The 21,098-nt window shown below is 38.6% G+C and overlaps 2 protein-coding genes across 16 annotated transcripts in view; one reads left to right on the top strand and one right to left on the bottom strand.

The window, feature by feature from the left end:
• The window catches only part of NRBF2 (nuclear receptor binding factor 2), a 74,620-nt gene that overhangs the window by 24,075 nt on the left and 29,447 nt on the right, over positions 1-21,098 (top strand). Inside the window, exons 2-6 of one of the 5 annotated variants that reach the window (XM_067025534.1) lie at positions 1,423-1,507; positions 6,301-6,341; positions 7,667-8,419; positions 13,058-13,113; positions 15,385-15,477. In XM_067025534.1, the coding sequence (XP_066881635.1) occupies positions 1,423-1,507; positions 6,301-6,341; positions 7,667-8,377 (837 nt within the window). In that variant the 3' untranslated portion in view covers positions 8,378-8,419; positions 13,058-13,113; positions 15,385-15,477. Of the gene's footprint in view, positions 1-1,422; positions 1,508-2,011; positions 2,076-6,300; positions 6,342-7,666; positions 9,302-13,057; positions 13,114-15,384; positions 15,478-21,098 lie in introns of those variants that run through there. The other 4 variants (XM_067025533.1, XM_067025536.1, XM_059055380.2 and 1 more) reach the window with 4 other exon arrangements.
• JMJD1C (jumonji domain containing 1C) overlaps positions 18,539-21,098 on the bottom strand; it is a 315,663-nt gene continuing 313,103 nt past the window's right edge. For 10 of the 11 annotated variants that reach the window (XM_059055378.2, XM_067025528.1, XM_067025530.1 and 7 more), the window contains 2 exons: positions 20,681-20,812; positions 18,539-20,434 (listed from right to left, as the gene is read on the bottom strand). In XM_059055378.2, the coding sequence (XP_058911361.1) occupies positions 20,345-20,434; positions 20,681-20,812 (222 nt within the window). In that variant the 3' untranslated portion in view covers positions 18,539-20,344. The remainder of the gene's footprint in view (positions 20,435-20,680; positions 20,813-21,098) is intronic. The other variant, XM_067025525.1, reaches the window with a different exon arrangement.

Genomic DNA, 21,098 nt, shown 5'->3' with positions numbered 1-21,098 from the left:
GCCTGTGCTCCGTAACAGGAGAGGTCACAACAGTGAGAGGCCCGCGTACCGCAAAAAAAAAAAACCCCAAAAAACAAACAAAAAAAACCAAAACAATTCTGTCTATAATTTTTTAAAATTTTTAATTAAAAAAAAAATTTTGGTTGCATCATGTGGCTTGCAGGAAGTTCAGTTCCCCAACCAGGGATTGAACCTGGGCCATGGCAGTGAAAGCACTGAATCCCAACCACTAGACCAGCAGGGAACTCCCAAATTTGCCGTCTATAATTTTTAAGTGTACAGTTCAGTAGTGTTAAGAATATTCACATTGTTGTGCAGCAGATGTCCAGAACTTTTTCATCTTGTAAAACTGAAACTCTACACCCATTGAACAGCAACTTCCCACTTTTCTCTCCCCTGAATCTCTGGCAACCATCCTTTCTACTTTCAGTTTCTGTGAGATTGACTACTTTAGATACCTCATTAAGTGGGATCATACAGTATTTGTCTTTTTGCAAGTGGCTCATTATATATTTCATTATTAGCTTAAAGTCCTCAAAGTTCATGCTGTAGCATGTGTCAGTTTCCTCCCTCTTCAGGCTGAGTAATTTTACATCGTGTGTATGTACCACATTTTGTTCATTCATCTATTGATGGATGCTTTGGTTGCTTCCACCTTTTGATTATTCTGAATAATGCTGCTGTGGACATAGATGTAGAGTGCTTTTTTACTTTAAGCAGCTTTGCTAAATTATCTGTGAGTTTGTTAGTGAGGAAGACATTAACACTAGTTAGAAGACTTCAGCTGACCATGGCTTTCTCCTTGCCTGCTAACTGTATAACCTTATGTAAGATATGTGACCACTATGAGTCTATGGACCTTCTTATGTAAGAGATGAAGCACATTCACAACATTGTAATAGTTCTTAAATGTAACACAAATGTAAGGAGACCAATGACTACTTATTTAATCCATTTGCTTTCAGTACTTTGAGTTTGTTGTTTTGGTGAGTTGTACCTCAAAAGATCTCCACCATAACATTAAATATTGGTATCATTAATTGCTTAACTGTATAATGTACACATTTTTTATCTTGAAAACATAAATAGCAACTTTAATGTTGAACAGGAAGAATGAGTTAAAAATCAATAAAATATACATTTTGAGTAACAATTTGATGTTAACCCTTGGTTTATCTCTGAAGAATGTTCCCTGAAGGAGTTGGTGCCTGGTGTTAAGTTAACTTTGATTGTTTATTAGTAGAGTTGAGAGAAGTTGCCAGCCCTTTCAGATACTACCCATTAGGTTTCCCCAGTTTTAGATACAGCTGTATGTAATGGTTTGATGTGTGGCAACAAACAGCATTATATCTTCTTAAAAGTTTTGTTTTTTTTTTTTTTTTTTTTTTAAGTAAGAGGAACTCAGGAATGTTTGTCTTCCAGGCTCATCAACAGAGCAGACGAGCAGATCGTTTATTAGCTGCAGGGAAATACGAAGAGGCTATTTCTTGTCACAAAAAGGCTGCAGGTGAGTATTCTTTTTAAGAAGTACTGCGTCTAAAACTGCAGGACAGTTTCTTTTTTTTCCAGTGTCTCTCAACACATTATTTAGAATGAAAGTCACAAGAGTAATGATGTGTTGTTGCCCTGCATATACCAGGTTGATACTACTGACCCACTGGAACACAGCTTGGATTATTTTTCAAGTGAGTGTGTTAGATTTTCCAGCTCCTCCTAACCCAGTCTTTCTAAATCAAGAAGATTGCATATGCCATATTCGTAAATGATTCCTGGACACAGCTTTCTGAGCCTGAAGATCCCCAAAGACAGAAGTTAATTCCAAGAAGTATCTGTCAGTTCATCTTAGTTGTTATAGAGAAGGAGTCTGGATTTCAAATATTTAGCCTTTTTGGGTTTTGAAAGTAATAACATTTAATTCCAGCCAATTAATTTTCACTGAGTTTCTGTTTTCTAAGATGCTGATAATGCAAAATCCATTGAAACTCTTTCCTGTGGTCTTTCTTTAGCTTCCCTTCTGAATGTTTCATCTATACATTCATGCCTATAGTATCATGCTGCTGATGACCTTCTTTTAGGTATGAAGTTTACAATTACTGGATTCTTATCAAACACCTAATTTTATCCCAGTCATACAAGCTAGCATATGTTGAACTCAGAAATAGATCTTCAGGGTCTGTTTGTACAGACTGGTTTCTGTTAGCTGAGTAGCCTAAAAGCTTCGGGGCGGGGGTGCTTCATCCTACAGTGGAGTGGCTGCCTCTCTTAGAGCGAGCCCCGTACTCTTTATGCTGGAGGAAGGCGCTTTCCTCCCCTCTAGGCCAGTATCATGATCCAAGTCCTGCTTTTTCCTGGCAGAGGCTGCCCCTCCTGTGTTGCCTCACTGCTGAAAAACAACACAGTGGATACTGGTTTCGATTAAGTCCTTCTATGTCAGTGATTTTTTGCCTACAAGTCAGTAATTTTCAGAGAAAATTTCAAGTCTTATTTTTGAAGTTTTGCTACTGAAGTGTACCCCTTCAGCTGTAGGGCTGAATGCATTGTATGTATCCCATAAATCTTTGTGGATTTTTATGGTGAATTTCATGGGAGCTTTAGACAACATTAAACTTGGCAGCTAGTGCTCTTTAAATCTTTCATAAGCCATATTTTGTTGTGAATCAAATTGTTAAATTTGTAATCACTATAAAAATGTACTACCTTATTTTTAAAAAAACCATGAATGCTGCAGTGAAATGATACATTTAGTTAAATAATCCAGAGTCATCATGGTTACACATAAATAACAGACTGATTAGCATTAAGTTGTGTGTTGATTGGTAGGATATCCCCCCCCCACCCCCCCAGGGAAGGAAGGATTTATTACTTGCAGCAAGTAAGGAGAACATTTGCTTTCCCAAATCAGTGTCTCTTGATTGGTAGGATATTCTGAATACATAAAAGAGAGAGAAGTTTCTTTCATTCCTAGCCTGCATCCCTGTCTTTATTTGAAGACTTAAAATTAATGTTGGGCTTTTAAATTCTTCTCTCCCTTTCTCTGTATCTAAATTCTGTGACTTTCTCAGGGGTAGAAAAGATAAAGGCAGTCTGTTGGATCCCATTAGCTCTAATTATGGAGATACAACTTTAAGTGTGATTAGTTAATCCCACCCAGTGGATTTGATTTGGAGTTTAGACTTAGTTAAAAATAGCCTTGTGTTGTGTTTCAGAGTAGAGCTGTGCATGTAGTGCTAGTTTGAAAATTAATGTGGTTAGAATGAGCTCAGTGTTTTCTAAATTGACTTACACCTAGGGCTCGAACAGAGGTGTTTGGGGAGGTATGTATGTAAATGTATCCTGAGAGGAAGGAACTTAGTATTTGGAAATCATTTTAGAGACAAAACAGGGAAAGGTCATCATCTGAGAAAGACTGGTGGGATGAAAGCCTGAAATGAGAGAATTTCAGGGCAAAAGAAGGGGCCTCTGTCAAAGATCAGAGGAGATTCTGAGACAGTTCACCCGAGACTACACAGCTAAGGACTCATATCCTCTATACTTTGTAGTGTTCTGATAGTGTTTTGTAAATGTGTAGAAATAAAGAGGTTACTTGATAAACTGAGATACCCAATCCAGAAGGAAAAAGCTGTCTAAATCTGGCTGGAGGTAGGGAGGAGGAGGTGTACACATTTTTACCACTCTGTATTGAAGAAAAGTTAAGAAGCCATAAACTAGCAAGAATTCAGCATTGTTAGAAGAATCTATTGCTTTAAACCCTTGATTAGCAGCTGTAACTGGTTTTCTATAACTCTCCCTTATCAGTCTTTCTGTTTTGTTTTGTTTTTTGTTTTGTTTTATTGCAGTACGCGGGCCTCTCACTGCTGTGGCCTCTCCCGTTGCGGAGCACAGGCTCCGGACGCGCAGGCTCAGCGGCCATGGCTCACGGGCGCAGCCGCATGTGGGATCTCCCTGGAAGGGGGCACGAGCCTGTGTCCCCTGCATCGGCAGGTGGACTCTCAACCACTGTGCCACAAGGGAAGCCCCTATCAGTCTTTTAAAAATATATATATTTATTTTATTTTTGGCTGCATTGGGTCTTTGTTGCTGCACACGGGCTTTCTCTAGTTGCAGCGAATGGGGGCTACTCTTTGTTGAAGTGTGTGGGCTTCTCGTTGTAGAGCATAGGCTCTAGGCACGTAGGCTTCAGTAGTTGTGGCGCTCGGGCTCAGTAGCTGTGGCACACGGGCTTAGTTGCTCTGTGGCATGTGGGATCCTCCTGGACCAGGACTTGAACCCATGTCCCCTGCATTGGCAGGCGATTCTTAACCACTGCACCACCAGGGAAGTCCTCCCTTACCAGTCTTAATGCAGTCCAGTTTCTAGGTGGATTTCGTTTTTTTCACAGACAGCAAAAAGAGCAAAAGCTTAAATGGGAAGTTAATCATAGGCATTAACAATGCTTAGAACTCAAAATGAACTTTTCAGAAGATGAGCAGACCTCAGAGTACATTGTTTATATGTATTTGATAGTAAATGTTATTATTTTAAGAAGTGATAGATTCTTCAGATTTTCTTAATTCCTTTTCCTCATCATTTACTTAGTATTTACTTCAAATATTAGCCTTGTATCATAATTGAAGAAAGCAGTTTAAACGCATTGCTAAATATTTCTGAGATAAGTATTCTCTGCCTACATTTCTGTCTTGGTAGGCATTTGTTCCTGTTGTGGCTCTGGGGTAAACTCATTACCATGCAGTCAGATTAAAATTTTTTTTTCTTTTAAAATAACTTTTAAGACCCAGATTTTAAGATGAAATTTGGGAAATAATTTAAATGACAGTGTGACTCTTTTTGACTTCTCTGAGCTTTGGGAACTAGGTGTCCTTGGGTATTTTCTTCTGTCGTGTTATAGTTTCAAGGTTCTACAAAGGGAGGCACTGCATTTGGGTTAAGCTTGGTTTTGTAAAACTGTTCTATGTGTTAAGAAACTGGATTTAAAGCAAACTGTATTTCAGACAGGGAGGCAAATGTACACAGAATAATGGGAGGGATGTCTAGGGAAATCCACACTATCACTGTAAGAGAAACAATGTCTCAGACTTGCACATGAACAAAAGGAAAAGAAGTCATCTGTATGCAGTTATACAGGCTTATTAGTAAGACAAAAAGTTGAGGGATAAGTGTAGGTATGGCTGGAGCATAGGCCGTATAACCAACTCTGTTTTCTGATGTGGAGGGAGCATCCAGTTAGTCTGTCTTAAAGACTGTGATAGAACCTGGCAGACAACAGTTCTAAGTGATGAACTCAGAAAATCATTAAAATATTTGGATTAAGATTAGACAGAAAGCAGTGCCTGTAGTAATGGAGAAAAGGCAAAAAGGAAGTTAATGTATGAGAGATGCCAAAAAGTTTATAGTGAGCAAGAGATAAAAAATGGGGATTAATTGGACATGACCTATTATTAATAATACTTGTTATTTATACCCCATCTTGTTCCAGCAAGATATAAAAGAGCTTACAGAGGAATACAACGAAATATAAAATCCGTAGAAAGATAAAATGGGGGAAGACTGGGAGTATAGTTCACAAAATGCATCATGAGTTCTTGAAGGGGAACATGGCCTTAAGCGTTCTAGCAGTCAGCTTAGAGAGGAAAGTTACGGAGTTTTACAGTGACTATTTAAATTCAAACAAATTAAGTCATCTAGGAAACTTATCATAAGATTAGAGAGAGAAGTTAATTGAGTTGTTGACCCTTTGTCATTTTCATAAATGTCCTAATACTGTGTGTAACTACTACTTATAAATATGTCAATGAGTTCTTTTAACTGCCAGATTCACAGTAGGCTGATAGTATAGCTCAGAAACAATTCAATAAAGTATTTCTATAGGACACCAAAATGATAGTCTAGGTATTCATGTGGGTAAAAAGTCATTGATAGTCAATATCTTGATATTTTTGTGAGCATAATTTGAGTAATAGGATTTTGATAGGTTCTTGTTTAATTTTAATCCTACCTAATTCTATTTTTCTGATTATGCCATCTTTACTTCCTTAACTGTGAAATCTACATGGATTTAAAAGAACCAGTCCCTCCAAGGTGAAGTATGGAATATGTACATTTGATTACCACTGATACGTTTTATGGAGAAGTTAAGAATCCTTTTTTAAAAAAAAATCCTTTTTAGGAATAGGATAACTGTAGCGGAATTGCTTCTAAGACCAGTTCTCTTTGTCATATGAGGAGTATTAAAACTCTTTGTTTGACCTTTTAATAATAAAATGGCGACACATATATTAATGTGTCTCTTTGTTTTTTAACCAGCGTATCTTTCTGAAGCTATGAAGCTGACACAGTCTGAGCAGGTAAGACACTTTAATATTTTCAACAAGGGTTAGAAGGATTTTCTTGTGGAGACTTGAATTGTGTATAAAATAAAGCATTGTGCTCCTCACAAACACTGCAGTCAAAAATACATAAAATGGGGAAGAGATGAGTACTTCAGAAAGGAAATTAAAACTAAATGAACTGTTGGGATTAACATATACATATTATACATATATAAAATAGATAATCAAAAACCTACTGTATAGCACAGGGAACTCTACTCAGTACTCTGTAATAACCTAAATGGGAAAAGAATCTGAGAAAGTATAAATTCATGTATAACTGAATCACTTTGCTATCCACCTGAGACTAACACAACTTTGTCAGTCAACTATACTCCAGTATAAAATAAAAAATAAAACTAAGTGAATGGCTGTTGATGGCATGCAGAAACTGCTGTCCTCTTTTCTAGGGGTTTCTAACAGACCTTAGATTGCCAGGCGTGTCCTTTAGAGACTTGTTAGCGCCTTTCCTGATCATTAGCTCATTTGACCATGAGCTCACGTAAGCAGGCCTGGCCCAGGGGAAACCAGTTGGCCTTCCCTTTGCTTGTCAAAGATAATTTAAATCCAGACCTGTCTTTTCCTGAATTCCTAAGCAGTTCTGGTACTTTTAAATTTGTTTCACCAATGGCTTTAAATTGTCTTCTGTGTCTGGGGAGGGCCTGCTTAGCTTTTTAAAATACCTTTATACAAAGCTACATCTTTATCCAAAGGTGATTTCCTGATTATAAAAGTGGCAGGTCCACAGGAGTTACTTGGTAAATGTTTGTTTCATTGAATTAAGGAGATCTGAGGGGATGTCAGTGGCAGGGAAAAGATACCAGTTCCTCAGACTGAACGAAGAGAACTTAAAAGTTGTGTTGCATTCTGTGTACTTCCCTTTGACTGTCCAGAACTGCTTGTGTTAGCCATGTAATGTAGACCTGTGTTGGGACTTTAGCTAGTTGTAGAATTAAAGTCTAAATAGGAAAGTTTTCTGATTTTAAGGTGAGTACAAATAGCATTGCAGAGGGGAAAGGCACATTCAAAAACGGTCTAATTTACCATGTCGATTGGAACTGGAATAGGACTTCTTCTGACTTCTTGAATGGTATTTTGTTTATGAATGAAAATGTTAGCTTATCTAGAAAGATTTAGTTACTCTGAAAAGTGTTTGAGGTTCTATTGAATTGCAAACAGTATAAATAAAAAATTTTAAGTGCTATTGGGTTATTCAGAAAAGAAGATACTGAAATAGTATTTACCAGACATTACTGAAGTGACTTAAAATGTTAAATTGTACCTTTCCTTCTGTGTAATAGGCTCATTTATCACTGGAATTGCAAAGGGATAGCCACATGAAACAGCTCCTCCTCCTCCAGGAGAGAGGGAAGAGGGCAAAGCGGGAGGAAAGATTGAAAGCCCAGCAGAGCACAGAGAAGGATGCCGCTACCCAGCTTCAGGCATCTCACAGACCCTCTGCTGAGGACGCAGACAGCCAGAGCCCCCTACTCTCTCAGAATTATAGCCCTTCCACAGAGAAACACTTGCCTGAAATTCAGGGGGTCTTTGACAGGGATCCAGACACACTACTATTTTTACTTCAGCAGAAGAGCGAGCCAACAGAGCTGTGCATTGGAAGCAAAGCCCCAAAAGATGATAAAACAATTATAGAAGAGCAGGCAACCAAAATTGCAGATTTGAAGAGGCATGTGGAATTCCTCGTGGCTGAGAATGAAAGATTAAAGAGAGAAAATAAACAGCTAAAGGCTGAAAAGGCCAGACTTCTAAAAGGCCCGATAGAAAAGGAGCTTGATGTAGATGCTGATTTTGTAGAAAAGTCAGAGTTATGGAGCTTGCCACCACATGCAGAAACTGCTACAGCCTCTTCAACCTGGCAGAGGTTTGCATCAAATACTGGGAAAGCCAAGGATATTCCAATACCGAATCTTCCTCCCTTGGATTTTCCATCTCCAGAACTTCCCCTCATGGAACTCTCTGAAGATATTCTGAAAGGACTTATGAATAATTAAAATGGAAGGCCATAGAAGAGGTGGAAAAGAGGAAATAATATGGTAATACAGTTAATCCAGCAAAAAAAAAAAAGGGGGGGGGAAAACCACATGCAAGGGTGTCCTGGAGATGCTGCATCCAGCATCCTGTAGAGAAGAGGCATTGACAAGACTTGGAAACAGTCACTGTGAAGTATGTCGCACATCGGATTTACTGACTTGAGCTAATGATTCCAGACTTGGCAGATACTAAACTCTTGGAGGTTCACTTTCTCCTGATACAAACCAAATGGCTACCTGGAATAATTTTTTTCAAGCAACAATTATTTTTCTTCAGGGTTAAAATGTATAAAAGTATGTTATGTGTAATTAATCTATAATGCCATAAATGATAATGCAAAACCTAAATAATAACGGTTGCCTGAGGGGCTACCTTGTATTTGAAACATGCTTTCTATTCATGCATTGACTGTATGCATCTTGTTATGCACATTTCCTTTGTTTAATAAGGTGTGTAAGACACACCTTTCTAGAAGAAACTGTGTGCCACATTTTGCACTACTCGTAACATAATGATAACCTCAAGACTATCAGGAGAAATATTTAAATTTCCATTTTATGAAGAAAGGAACCAAATTATTAGTTATGCTTTTTAAAAAAATTACCAGTTTACATAATTAATCAGGGTGCATTTTAAGTTCTAACTTTTTTTGTTTATTGTACAATGCATCATTTGAAAATACCAAGGAAATATCCTTTTGTTTTTAATGATGCATGAGTGGAAGTAATGCTGGTTGGCAGTATTGATTGTAAGAAATCAATAAAGTAATTGTATTTTATACCTTCGTTGAATGTGGTTGGTAGATAAAGAGCAAGTTTTGTACAGCTTCTGTGTTGGAAGTTTTGAATATGAATTTGAAGACATTCTGTCAGACGATTACTTTGGTATGTTAAAGGTTTTCTTCAGTGTTTTGTAGTCAGTTACCCCTACAACCAGGGTGGAAGAGAACAAGGGAGCTCGTGAGGTTTAAATGTGTTCCCAGCCTTCTTGGGCTGGCACACGCGGAAAGTGCTCGGGCCGGCTGGCGGCGGCCATTCTGGGGCACGGGCCCGCCGTTCAGAGCAGAGGCTGCAAAGCACTACATGAACACTCTCCTCTCTGCAGAGTCCATTGATGTTCCAGGAGGGGAAGGGGAAGAGGAAGACCCAAGTGAAACTTTTGGGTATAAGCCACTCGGTGTGTTTAAAGCGTAGACTTAGTTTATTGTGGGAGAGGCAAAAATATGGACGAACCAGCATACCGCCTCTCCTGAGGGAATCGGGGACAATGGGGTTGAGGGGGTAGGGCTGGGCTCACACGTCTAGTGATGAAACTAGCAGAAGTACGATGAGATGGGTGACCATGGAGAAGTCACTTTTTTCCTGTGTCTCATCTTGGTGCAGATGAAACCCAAATTAAACTAGTTTCTTAAAATATAAGAGTTCTCTTCACTGTTAATTGTCCGTCTCAGTGTTGTAGTATCCTAGACTCGGAGAATACTTTGCTTGCCTAACCTTCCTTAACGAAACTTGAGGTTTGAAAGATTGTGCCAATAATAAAGTATTATTGGCGTAGTCATTTCACTTTTAAAAATGAGCTTTGTTATGTTCTGACATGAACGCTTTGTAAGGCACCCTCCCGTTCTTCCTCTGCTCTCTCCCCTCCCCCTTCCCTCTCATTACGTCTACGTCTAGCAGTTTGACATGTATTTTGTAGGACCCTGTTCTATGCATTTACACTAACAAAATTCATGTTAAATGGACTAATTTTACGTTTCCATTGTCTTTGAAGCCTTTATTCACACTCTTTAGTCCTCTTGTTTGATCTTGTTTTTAGGTTTTGGATTTGAGTCTGTCAGTACAATGTATGTGCCTTTTGACCAGATGACTTGGTACATTTGCAGCAGCTTAGCAATGTCTCCATGGAGTAGGTCCTTAAAACAAAAACACTTGTTTAATTGTTCCACAGGGCACATGCCTCATCTCCTAGCTGAGGTTTGTTTTTAAGATGTTCTCCTCTCTTCTCTGTCTAGCTTAAGACCCTGAAAGGGGTTTAAGGAAAGCTCACTTCCACTAAAGGAAAGTGAATGATGCATGTACTGGAAGGGGAGTAGACTCTTGTCCTTCCTTACTCCGTGATGGCCTCTTGCTTTTGAACCCAGATAACTATTTGGGCATTAGAAAGCATAGTCCTGAGTTCTTTCAGCTTTTCATAGAATGTTGACAAAAACATTTCTTTCAGAAAATTAGTATGTAGTAACAGTTTTAGCTGTACTGCCATGGTAACCACATGTAAATCCATACTTTGGAAACCATGCTTAAGGGGGAATAAGAAGATATTTTCAAAGTAGTTCTTCAAGCCATTGTCTATCCCTAGTGTTTTAACACAGGGTTATTGAAATAATGAAAGTATTTTGTCTCTAGGTAAGTCAATTCAAAATGTTAAATAAATACATTATCTTTCAGCTTTTAACACTTTCTAAGCACTTTTTTGTTTTTTTAATTGAAGTGTCGTTGATTTACAGTATTAGTTTCAGGTGTACAGTGTAGTGATTTGACATTTTTATAGATTATACTCTGTTTAAAGTTATTATAAAATAATGGCTGTATTCCCTGTGCTGTACAATATATCCTTGTAGCTTATTTTAGTCATAGTAGTTTGTACCTCTTAATCCCCTGTCCCTATCTTGCCCCTCCCCACTTCCCTCTCCCCAGTGGTAACGAGTAGTTTGCTCTCTGTATCTGTGAGTCTGTTTCGATTTTGTTATATTCATTTGTTTTATTTTTTTAAGTGGTAACATACAGTATTTGTCTTTCTCTGATGTATTTCACTAAGCATAGTACCTTACTGGTCCATCCATATTAGTGCAAATGGCAGAAAATTTACTTTTTTATGGCTGAGTAATATTCCATTTTATAGCCATTCTGATAGGCATGAGGTGACATTGTGGTTTTGATTTGCATTTCTCTGAATAGCAATATTGAACATCTTTTCATGTGTCTGTTGGCCATCTGTCTTTATTTTTTAAAATTTCTTTTTTGTCTGCGTTGGGTCTTCATTGTGGTGTGTGGGCTTCTCATTGCGGTGGCTTCTCTTGTTGTGGAGCACAGGCTCTAGGTGCACGGGCTTCAGTAGTTGCAGCACTCGGGCTCAGGCTCAGTAGTTGTGGTGCACGGGCTTAGTTGCTCTGCGGCATGTGGGATCTTCCTGGACCAGGGCTCGAACCCGTGTCACCTGCATTGGCAGGCGGATTCTTAACCACTGTGCCACCAGGGAAGTCTATCTGTCTTTAGAAAAATGTCCATTCAGGTCTTCAGTCCCTTTCTTTTTTTTAATATTGAGGTGTTTATATGTTTCAGATATTGATAATCCTTATTGGTCCTAACATTTGCAAGTATTTTCTCCCATTCAGTAGGTTGTCTTTTTGTTGTGTCAGTGGTTTCCTTTGCTGTGCAAAAGCTTTTAAATTCAATTAGGTCTCATTTGTTTCTTTTTGCTTTTTGTTTCCTTTGCCTTGAGGAGACAGATCCAAAAAAAAACACAGGTTGCTATGATTTATGTCGAAGAGTGTTTTCTGCCAGTTTTCTTCTAGAAATTTTATGATTTCTGGTCTTACATTTAGGTCTTTTATCCCTTGAGTCTTTTTACATGGTGTGAGAAAATGTTCTAATTTCATTCTTTTACATGCAGCTGTCCAGTTTTCCCGGCACCACTTATTGAAGAGACTGTCTTTTCTCCATTGTATATTCTTGCTCCTTTGTTGTAGATTAATTGGCCATGTGTATGGGTTGATTTCTGAGCTATTCTGTTGCATTGATCTCTGTTTTTGTGCCAGTACCATATGTGTATGGGTTGATTTCTGAGCTAGTTTGTTGCATTGATCTCTGCATCTGTTTTTGTGCCAGTACCGTACTGTTTCGATTACTGTAGTTTTTTGTAGTATAGTCCAGAAGTCAGGGAGCATGATACCTCCAGCTTTGTTCTTTTTTTCTCAAGATTGCTTTGGCTGGTAACTTTTTGTTTTGATACGTTTTGGATGCTGTAATTTTTAGGACCTTTAAACCTATTATTTTATTTAAAAAAAGAAATTGAGGCCCAGAAGGTTAGGAGTTTCGTGAAGTTTTATACCAGATTGGGAGCAGAGCCAAGAGAAGAGAGGTCTGACCAGCAGTCCTGTGCTGTTGTTATTGGGCCACACTGGCCCAGCTGAGTTGTTTAGTTTTCCTACTGTGGCCTAGGGGCCTGGTCATTCAGAGTTTTCTTCAGGTGCGTACTATACCAGTGCACCCAGCTTCTCTCTGCTTCCCAAGGAGAAGTTGGAGACCACCTGATGAAAACTGAGCTTGTCCTTAACAAGCACTTGCAGAAAACCCTAATGTCCATTTTCTGTGTTATCCCTTTTCATCTGTGAGGAGTTGTGATTAAAGTTGTTTTAAAAGAATAAAAAAAAAAATAGTGTGAGGCAGACTGCTGTAGGGTGTGTTTATTAACCTATTTGAAGAGTCTAGACATGAACTGTAGTAATAATAGCTGTTATTTATCGAATCATTCTAGACAGTGATCTTTATCATATTTTGTCATAATCCCAGTGTAGCCTAATTGGAGACCTCTGCCAGAGCAAGTGGCTTGACTGTTTTAAGAATTTGTCTATTTTGTTCCAGTTGGAAGCCTGTCCTTCTAAGAGTCACCGCAGACCAACAGTGCCATCTAGTGGACGGTGAGAAACTTTCTGGTTCTTGTTCGCTTGGAGGAGTTTGTGGTGGGCTGCAGAGTTAAAAAATCCTTAGTTGGTCTCTAGTAAATATTCTCATAGTCGAGTGGTTTTATAGCTATGTATAGGCAAAAATATTTAAATCAGTGTCATCTGAAATACAAGCACCAGATACTTAATAAATATCCATCTTTCCTTCTGCCACTAAAACTATAAGTAGCGTAGCCTTCATGAAAGTAGTGATGTGGTCAGAGGATGGGGAAATGGCTTCCTAGGTAAAGAACAAAGGCATGGAGTCAGAAATGGGGAGGAGGAACTGAGTAAGCTTGGTCAGAATCAGATCATGGCAAGACACACACGAGGAAATTTGGGGGAGGCGCATATGGATTGTCTTTCCCCCCATTTCCTGAAAGTGAGGGGGCCAGGGTCAGGTCCTGGTCTTGGGGAATGGAAAATATTTGGCTCAGTACCCAAAACGGTCTTGGTAAGGCTGGGGCCAGTTTTTGTGGTCTTTCCTTTGTTTCTCTATGGTAGACATTAAATTGGGGGAAAAAAAAGGCAGTGTTTTCTCGGTATGACAAAAGGAAAAGAGGTGAAGGAGTCAAGATACAAATATCTTGAAGGTTAACAGAGTCTGGGAAGACAAAGGATACAATAAGTTTAGGTGATTAGTGAGTAGGGTAGGATTGAGGGACTAATGCCTGCCTCATTGGGGGTTCCCAGAGGTAAAAGATAGCTTCTAGAAAGAAGAAAGGGAGGTTGTGGTCTGAGAAAGGGGATTCTTGACTTGAGGAACCAGATGACTTGCAGGCCTATCTTCCCTGGAAGTTTAAAGAAGTCTCAGTACGGAGAGTATAATGAAGTCCCAGGGCCTCTGTTGCCACCAATAGGTTTTTTTTACTGGCTTTAGATCAGATTATTTCCCTGTTCTTATGAGGAAATGGCTGTCCAGGGAGGGGCCCAGGTATTTGAAACAGATGCTAACCACTACCACAAAATCCCTTAGTTTCAGAGTAAAAACTAAAAGTTCTGTAGAGGCAGCAATAAGGTCACAAACCAATTTTCATTTATTTAAATACCCAACACTTTATAGAGTATTGTGGTAAATTCTAGAAGGACCTTTGCTTTCTTTGGTCTTTAAGGTTGAATATAGTACTCGAGGAATTTGTTGAATTTTTGAAACATAACTCATTTACTGCAAAACTGGCAAAAGGATGAATAGGATCACAATTCAAGACAGAGATTTGGACTTTGGCTCAGTTTTTCCGCCCAGCTGAGAAACAGCATTGCCATTCCGTGGTTGTGCAATAATCAACCTATTTGTGGGATTATAAAGCTATTAGAAATATTTAGTTTAAATGTTAGAATGACATAATTTTTTTCCAACTAACATAATACCAGTTTTTATATAACACGTGATCTATGCTCCATAAAGTGGAAAAATACATAAAAGATTTGTGGGAGGTAAACCAATAGAGTGGTCACCTGCTTTTACCCTCAGTTCTTTATACTTGTTGGTACTCGCCTATCTTGATAAATCAGGAAAAAATAGATGAAGCAATTTTTTAAATTCCTGAGGTTTAAAAAACCAAACAGTTTCAGGGCGACTTAGTGAATCATCCCTAACTTTTAATAAACCCTTCTCCCCAAAGTTTAGTTGACAGTACTGGAACGGCTAATGGTTGGAAAGATGTGAATGGAATGCTGAGACCAAAATGTGGACTCCCTAACTCAGGTACCATATGTGGAAGCAGAGTACAGTAGATCAGTATGTCCTATGTAGTGCCTCAAAGATCCACGAACCAGGATGAACAGCAATTTCCTATGACTGTACAATTTCTGGAGCTTGTACATTTCTTTTAGAATACATAATCATTTGTCACCAGGCTCAATTTAAATGGGCTTAATTTCTACTTTCATTTCTCCTCTGGGAGGGTGTGTGACAAGATGAGTAAGTCATTGATAACCAATTAAACGGATGTTCCAACTTTTTAATACTAGTCCTAGAACTTTCTGAAATCCTATGGGTTCATTGGCTTTAGAAGCTTTGATCTGAATAATCTTTTGTTGTACAGTCAGTTCAGCTGTTTCGAAAAGGCAGATATACCCAAGTGTGATTAATATATGGGGAACAATTTGAGCATAATGTGAACTTTATGTTTGCCTAAGAGGCGATTTTGACTGCAGGGAAAACTTAAGTATGGCACCTGAACTATCCCGGTGGTATTAAGCCATACCTGTCCAGATCTGGTGTTACAGCTCTCCCTCTAATTTCAGATCACCCTCCTTCCACCGCTTCACAATATCTCAGTCACAAGCTGCGACCCTTCAGACGCCCACTTCCAAAGCAAACCTCCAGTCTTCCTCAAGGTAAAGTGCCACACTTGCAGTGTTAATCTGTTTCTTAAATATTTAACCTATGTAAAACCACTACTGCCTTTGAAAAAATGTTTCTGATAAAGGTTTTCAGTGTTATGCGCAAATCCCATTTTCCCCTCCTTTAAGTCCCGTGGGTTTCATTGGACTTTGCACGGTGCTGTAATTTTTAGGAATTAAGTATAATGGGGTTCTGTCTCCTTTCCTAAAAGGTTATAGGCTGGAAAAGGTTGTAGGCTGGCTTTTCCCCTTTCTATCTGGAAAAAGTTTGCTAACAAAGTGTTGTTCAACATTTGTTTCTGCAAAAAAAAAGAATAAGTTATAGTTATTAGAAAATTTTGGTGAAAATTTCCCCTATATGCCACATATGGTTACCAATTTCCGAAGGAACGACTGGACATAATAAATGTGAGGTTGGCTAAAATTTCAGTTGACTAAGAAAAGTACCTCAAGTGAGCATAGTGTCTCCAGGTGTTTGATATGAAAATAATCTACTCTAACTGCAGCATATGGGGGAGATGAGACTACACTCCCTTGCCTATAACATATCCTGGAAGGTATCTCTTGAACCGAATCCTTCACCTTTTATAATGGCAGTCCCCAGAAGCAGCTCCTACCCCTCTCCTCCTCTAGAACAAGAGTTTAAGAGTAAATGATTTTGTCACTGTTGAAAGAATGTTCCAAGTCTCAAACAGCTAATGTGTCTATGGAAAAGGGCCAAAGGCAAATTAATATGTCCCCAACATTCACTCTGTCCCACTTTTTCTGTTCCTTGAAGGATTGTACAAATACTGCCACCTCTCTGAAGCCTTCCTTAACCCCAGGCAATATGTATTACCACCTTTTTCCATGTGTTTTACACCTTAGTTGACCCTTGAACAGGGGTTTGAACTGTGTGACTACTTACGTGGACTTTTTCCAGTAAATTCTATAGTACGACATACATGATCCACATTGCTTGAGTCCTTGGACACGAACTGGATACAGAGGGCTGACTAGAAAGTTATATGTGGTTTTTCGACTGTGCGGCGTCAGAGCCCCTAAGCCTGTGTTGTGCAGTGATCCGCTGTACTTGTTACATGGTATTTAGCATTGATGGCACAATCCGGAGGTTCCTAATGGAATAATTTATCATATTACCAGTGCCAAACACATAATAAATTCTTTCCTAAAATGTCCCCACGTATTGTAACTCTCATGCTTTGTGAGGCACGTGTGGACGGGGGGCAGTGATCCCTGCATGCCCTTTATCATGAACTTCTTCCACTTACTAAACCTGTATGACTTACCTTGATTCTTTGCTTTTTGTCCTGTGTTCTACAATACTGTTGTAGGACCTGTGAGTCAGTTACCATCCTCACTGTGCTGGCAGAGGACTATACAAGCTCCCCTGGGAAAGGAGTCAGTTCCCATCTCATTTTGTACTTACTCGTTTCCATTTGTTCACTGACCCAGCTATCCACATCTTTCACTTGTCAAATCTCGATTCAAGATCTAGGGGGCAGGAAAACACTGTTGAACTCCTAATGTGTCCCTCAGAATATACCACCTCGCAAAATGGAGTCCAGCTCTGACCTACACGTACAACACAGATCCTTGCAAAACCCACCACTGACCCCAGGGCTGAGATCCTTTTTATAGATAAAGCACAGAAAACACAGACAGTCCTCCAGTCTTAGCTGCAGCTGGTTGGCTCATATACAGAGAACTGACTGAACAGCTTAAGTCAGCTGTGGAAATTTCCTCATCAAGAAAGGGAAGCCACTCTGTATGCAGCCAGTGACCCAGAGCTTACTAACATTTCATTTTTGTTTGAAAGTCACTTTGCTTTCATTCAAAGAGCCAGACTGATTACTGTGATAACCAAAGTACTTTACTACTACTCAGTTCCTGTACCTTCTATATGGTTTCAAGACATAACCATCAAGGTTAATAACCTAATTATTGGATAGCCAGGAATGTCATAAATTTTAGACTTTGGAAAGGTTTGAGTCTGAATGTTGGTGACAGGGTTGGTGGCATAAACCACCTTTGTATCTTGGCTACTTGTTACACACTCCAATTCATTGTGTTTTGTATACTGAATAGCTGTAGGATTTTAATTGTCATTTTCTTGCCCCTCTTCTATGGCTGAAAATCCTGATCTGGTCTGGGCTTTGACAGATGGCATCTAGAAATAGAACATGCTGTATCTATAGTATGTATACATGAGTACACTTTTCTTCTGAAGCTCACTATTCTTACCTAGATAACGTTAAACCCATACCCTATCTACCAAAGGGAAGTAACAGAGAACTAGACGATGATTTCTATGGGTGCTACAATCCCAGAATGCATGGTGGAAGAGACATTCTGCCATGCATATAGTAATTCATTAATCAGGAAAAGGAATTCATGTTCGGGTTCAAATGACATTAGAGTAAATTTAATAGGAGGGACCCAAATATTCAGCACAAGTTTCCCTTTATAAAGTCTCCTTGATCTTGAAGTTTTTCAAATTATTCTACACATTTAGTACTACTTCACTGTCTGGAAGAAATGGACATATTCAGATGACTTCATATGTGAGGAGCGTCTGAGCCAACCAGAAGGATGGAGGAGACAAAGTAAATGGTCAGAGGAATTTGTCCATCAGAAATTGGATCAATAACAGCCCCCAAGCCTTATAAAAAGTCAAAGAATGTCTTTAATGATTGATGCAAGCATTATGGTCCTCTCTTTTCACTCCCCCCACCCAACCCCTGACCAAGAATTAGGTCACTAACATGGGATTCAAACGATAGAATACTCTCATCAGATGAGTTTTCTCTGAAAGCCACACTGCCAGGCTCGATCTGCCTTAGCTTCAACTATTCTATAGGGGTTGCAGGATGGTTTAAAAGTGGCTCAAACAACAGCAGGAGAAGCAAAAACATTTTGGTAGAAAACCACCGAAGACTTTGGGCCCCTGGCAGACTTTCGGGGACCAGAAGGAGATGGTCGACTCCAGAATTAGTATCATGGGCTTGAAATTAATTTCACATCAAAATTAAATCCGATGGAATATACAAAAACGTTTAAGCAAAACATACCATTTAATGAGTTGAGACACTTGTGGAAAAATGGTATTAAAAAGTCAAAATCTTACAAAAGAAGATGCACGTACTCACCAGCCACCCCCCCTTTGAAACCACTGGCTAAGTAGTTATTATCCATCCCATTAACCCGTGTGCCAGGTAGAGTATTAATGTGAAATGTAATTAATTGCTCACATTCCTGGCTGAACCTTGCCTGGAGTAGAGGGTGGCATAACAGCGTACGTGGAACTAAAAAATGGTGGACATGCAAGCAACAGGATAAAAACCAAGCAGCTTACAAGGTCACGACTTAGGCTACCACTTTTTTCTTTTAAGCTATGTGCTTTCAGATAGATAAGAAAAGGCCATCCCTTCAACATCCTGCAGGTGTCAGTGGAGGGCTACATATTGCCAGTAAAATTCAAAAGGTAAGGTTAGGGTAGGGCTATATGTGAGCCTCAAGCAACCAACTGGTAACGGGAGTCAGCTGTTAAAGCCAAGACTCCAAATTAAAGCAGCTTATTACCAAGGTCACACAGTAAGTAACAGAACTCATATTCTGAGTTCTGGCTGACTGCAGGCTCTTCTCTGCCACCTGCCCCCACTCTCTCCTCCTCCTCTCCCTGCGACAGCATCTCTGTGGCGAAGAGCACTTATTTGATATTGTTATGACCACATACTCTCATGACCATGACTTTAATGTATGAGTGAGTTGCTCTTTCAACTAAATGTATTTATTCACAAATAACAAATGTTGGAGTCACCTGTATTCATCAGCTGGGCCATAGGACAAGAAAGTGGAGGCACTTACTTGTGATGACCTATAACGTCTGAAGAAAGCTTGAAAAGCTTACAAGAATCAAAGACAAGAGGGAAATGTTCCGGGAGGAAACTGTATCACTAGAAAATGCTGGCAGTCACCTTGATGACGACGAAGCCCCCAGTAATCGGCATATCATGAGGGAGAACTCTTCGACTATAGCCAATTTTTGATAAACTCCTTTTAATGGAAAATGTAAAACCCCTCTCAACTTTACAAAGCCATATGTAACACTTGCACTTTAACAAATAAAAGCAAGCCAATGTTTTAAAAAAATACATCATTAAATGTATATATGTATATATTTACATAGCATATTAAGTTTAATATTTAGCTTTAAAAGTTCACATAAATTTTACCAAAATGAGACAATTTTAAATAAATTACACCTTTTGAAAATGTTTAATTGTACAGTCAATAGCTTCAACAAAATATTGAAGTGTCTGTATTTAGTATCTACTTTATATATTTTATATTTTACAAATTTTACAATCATTTGGCAGTAATTTTCTAATTATGACATGTATGCTGTGCGATTCAGCAATTTCCCAAATGCAGGCAATAGCTGGTGTTTGTGTCCTATTCTCACAGTAACTGTCTCAATGTAGTGAAAAATATCAGTTATTTTAGTAAACTGTACATAGTCACATTTACACTTGATCAACAATATAGCATAGAATTTTGTATTTTTTTCCAAAAATAAATACATCATTTTAAATCTGGCATTTTCACAAACATCATATACACTATAATACAAAAACAGCTATGAATTGCTGCTTTAAAATTTAGCTTGTTTTAATATCACTGAATCACAGGAGCTGTGACTTATGCTATACTGCTGTGGTGTCAGTAACAAGTAATTACTACAAAGAGAATTTCTTGGCACTGATGGTTTTATGAAGCTTAAGTCAGTGTACATACATATCATTGTTCAAGAGTAAGTAATTCCAGTTCAATGGCCTAAAAACATCAAACTGGACCACACCTAATTTTCTTCCATAGCCTCTACTTGATCTTCATGTATCTTCAAAGCTCTCACCATTTCCTTGACTGCATGATACAAGATATTTTTAACCTGAAAGAGATGTTGGTATTTCTAATCACTTCAGCAGGAGATAAATTAACAAATGAAAACTGCACCAGAATTTTTTAAAAAGCCAAAGTTAAAATTAGTCATATAATTAAATACTGGCATTAATCTTTGGTTGTTGTCCTAATGTGACAAACCAGGCAATGATGGCCTAAGCTGTTATGCATGTTTTATAATTCTGAATATAACAAGCCTGCAGAACAGGAGCTAGTTAGAAAACTCATCTCTTACCTGTAGCTTATCATCATAATTGATTTCTTCCTTCAAAAGCCTCAGTTCTTGTGTTAAATGAAATGACTGTACTAGATGTTCTGGAGACACAAAGTCTTCAGTTACCTGAATACAGCTGTGAAAATTCTGTACCTATTCCCCAAACAGAAACAGAAAAATAAAAGTTTTAGGAGGTGGGAATAAGGAGAAGTAAAGTTGTCTGCTGACACAAGAGACAATTCACCAGAGAACTGATTTTCTCTAAAACATCAAATGCATTTCAAAGTTGGAACACCACACTTTATGAGAAAGTTTATCACTGAAAAGCTTCATGTAAATGGAATATTTTTGAAAAGAACTTTTCCAGGAATCCTTCAGAGAGGCTGATAATCAGATCCTAATTATCAATTTTGTCAAGGTGGATTTTGGGATGTTACTT

This window comes from Kogia breviceps, chromosome 2 (assembly GCF_026419965.1).
Source record: "Kogia breviceps isolate mKogBre1 chromosome 2, mKogBre1 haplotype 1, whole genome shotgun sequence".
Lineage (NCBI taxonomy): Eukaryota > Metazoa > Chordata > Mammalia > Artiodactyla > Physeteridae > Kogia > Kogia breviceps.
The sequence above is the reverse complement of the archived record's forward strand: the minus strand, read 5'-3'. Positions and strand labels throughout refer to the sequence as shown.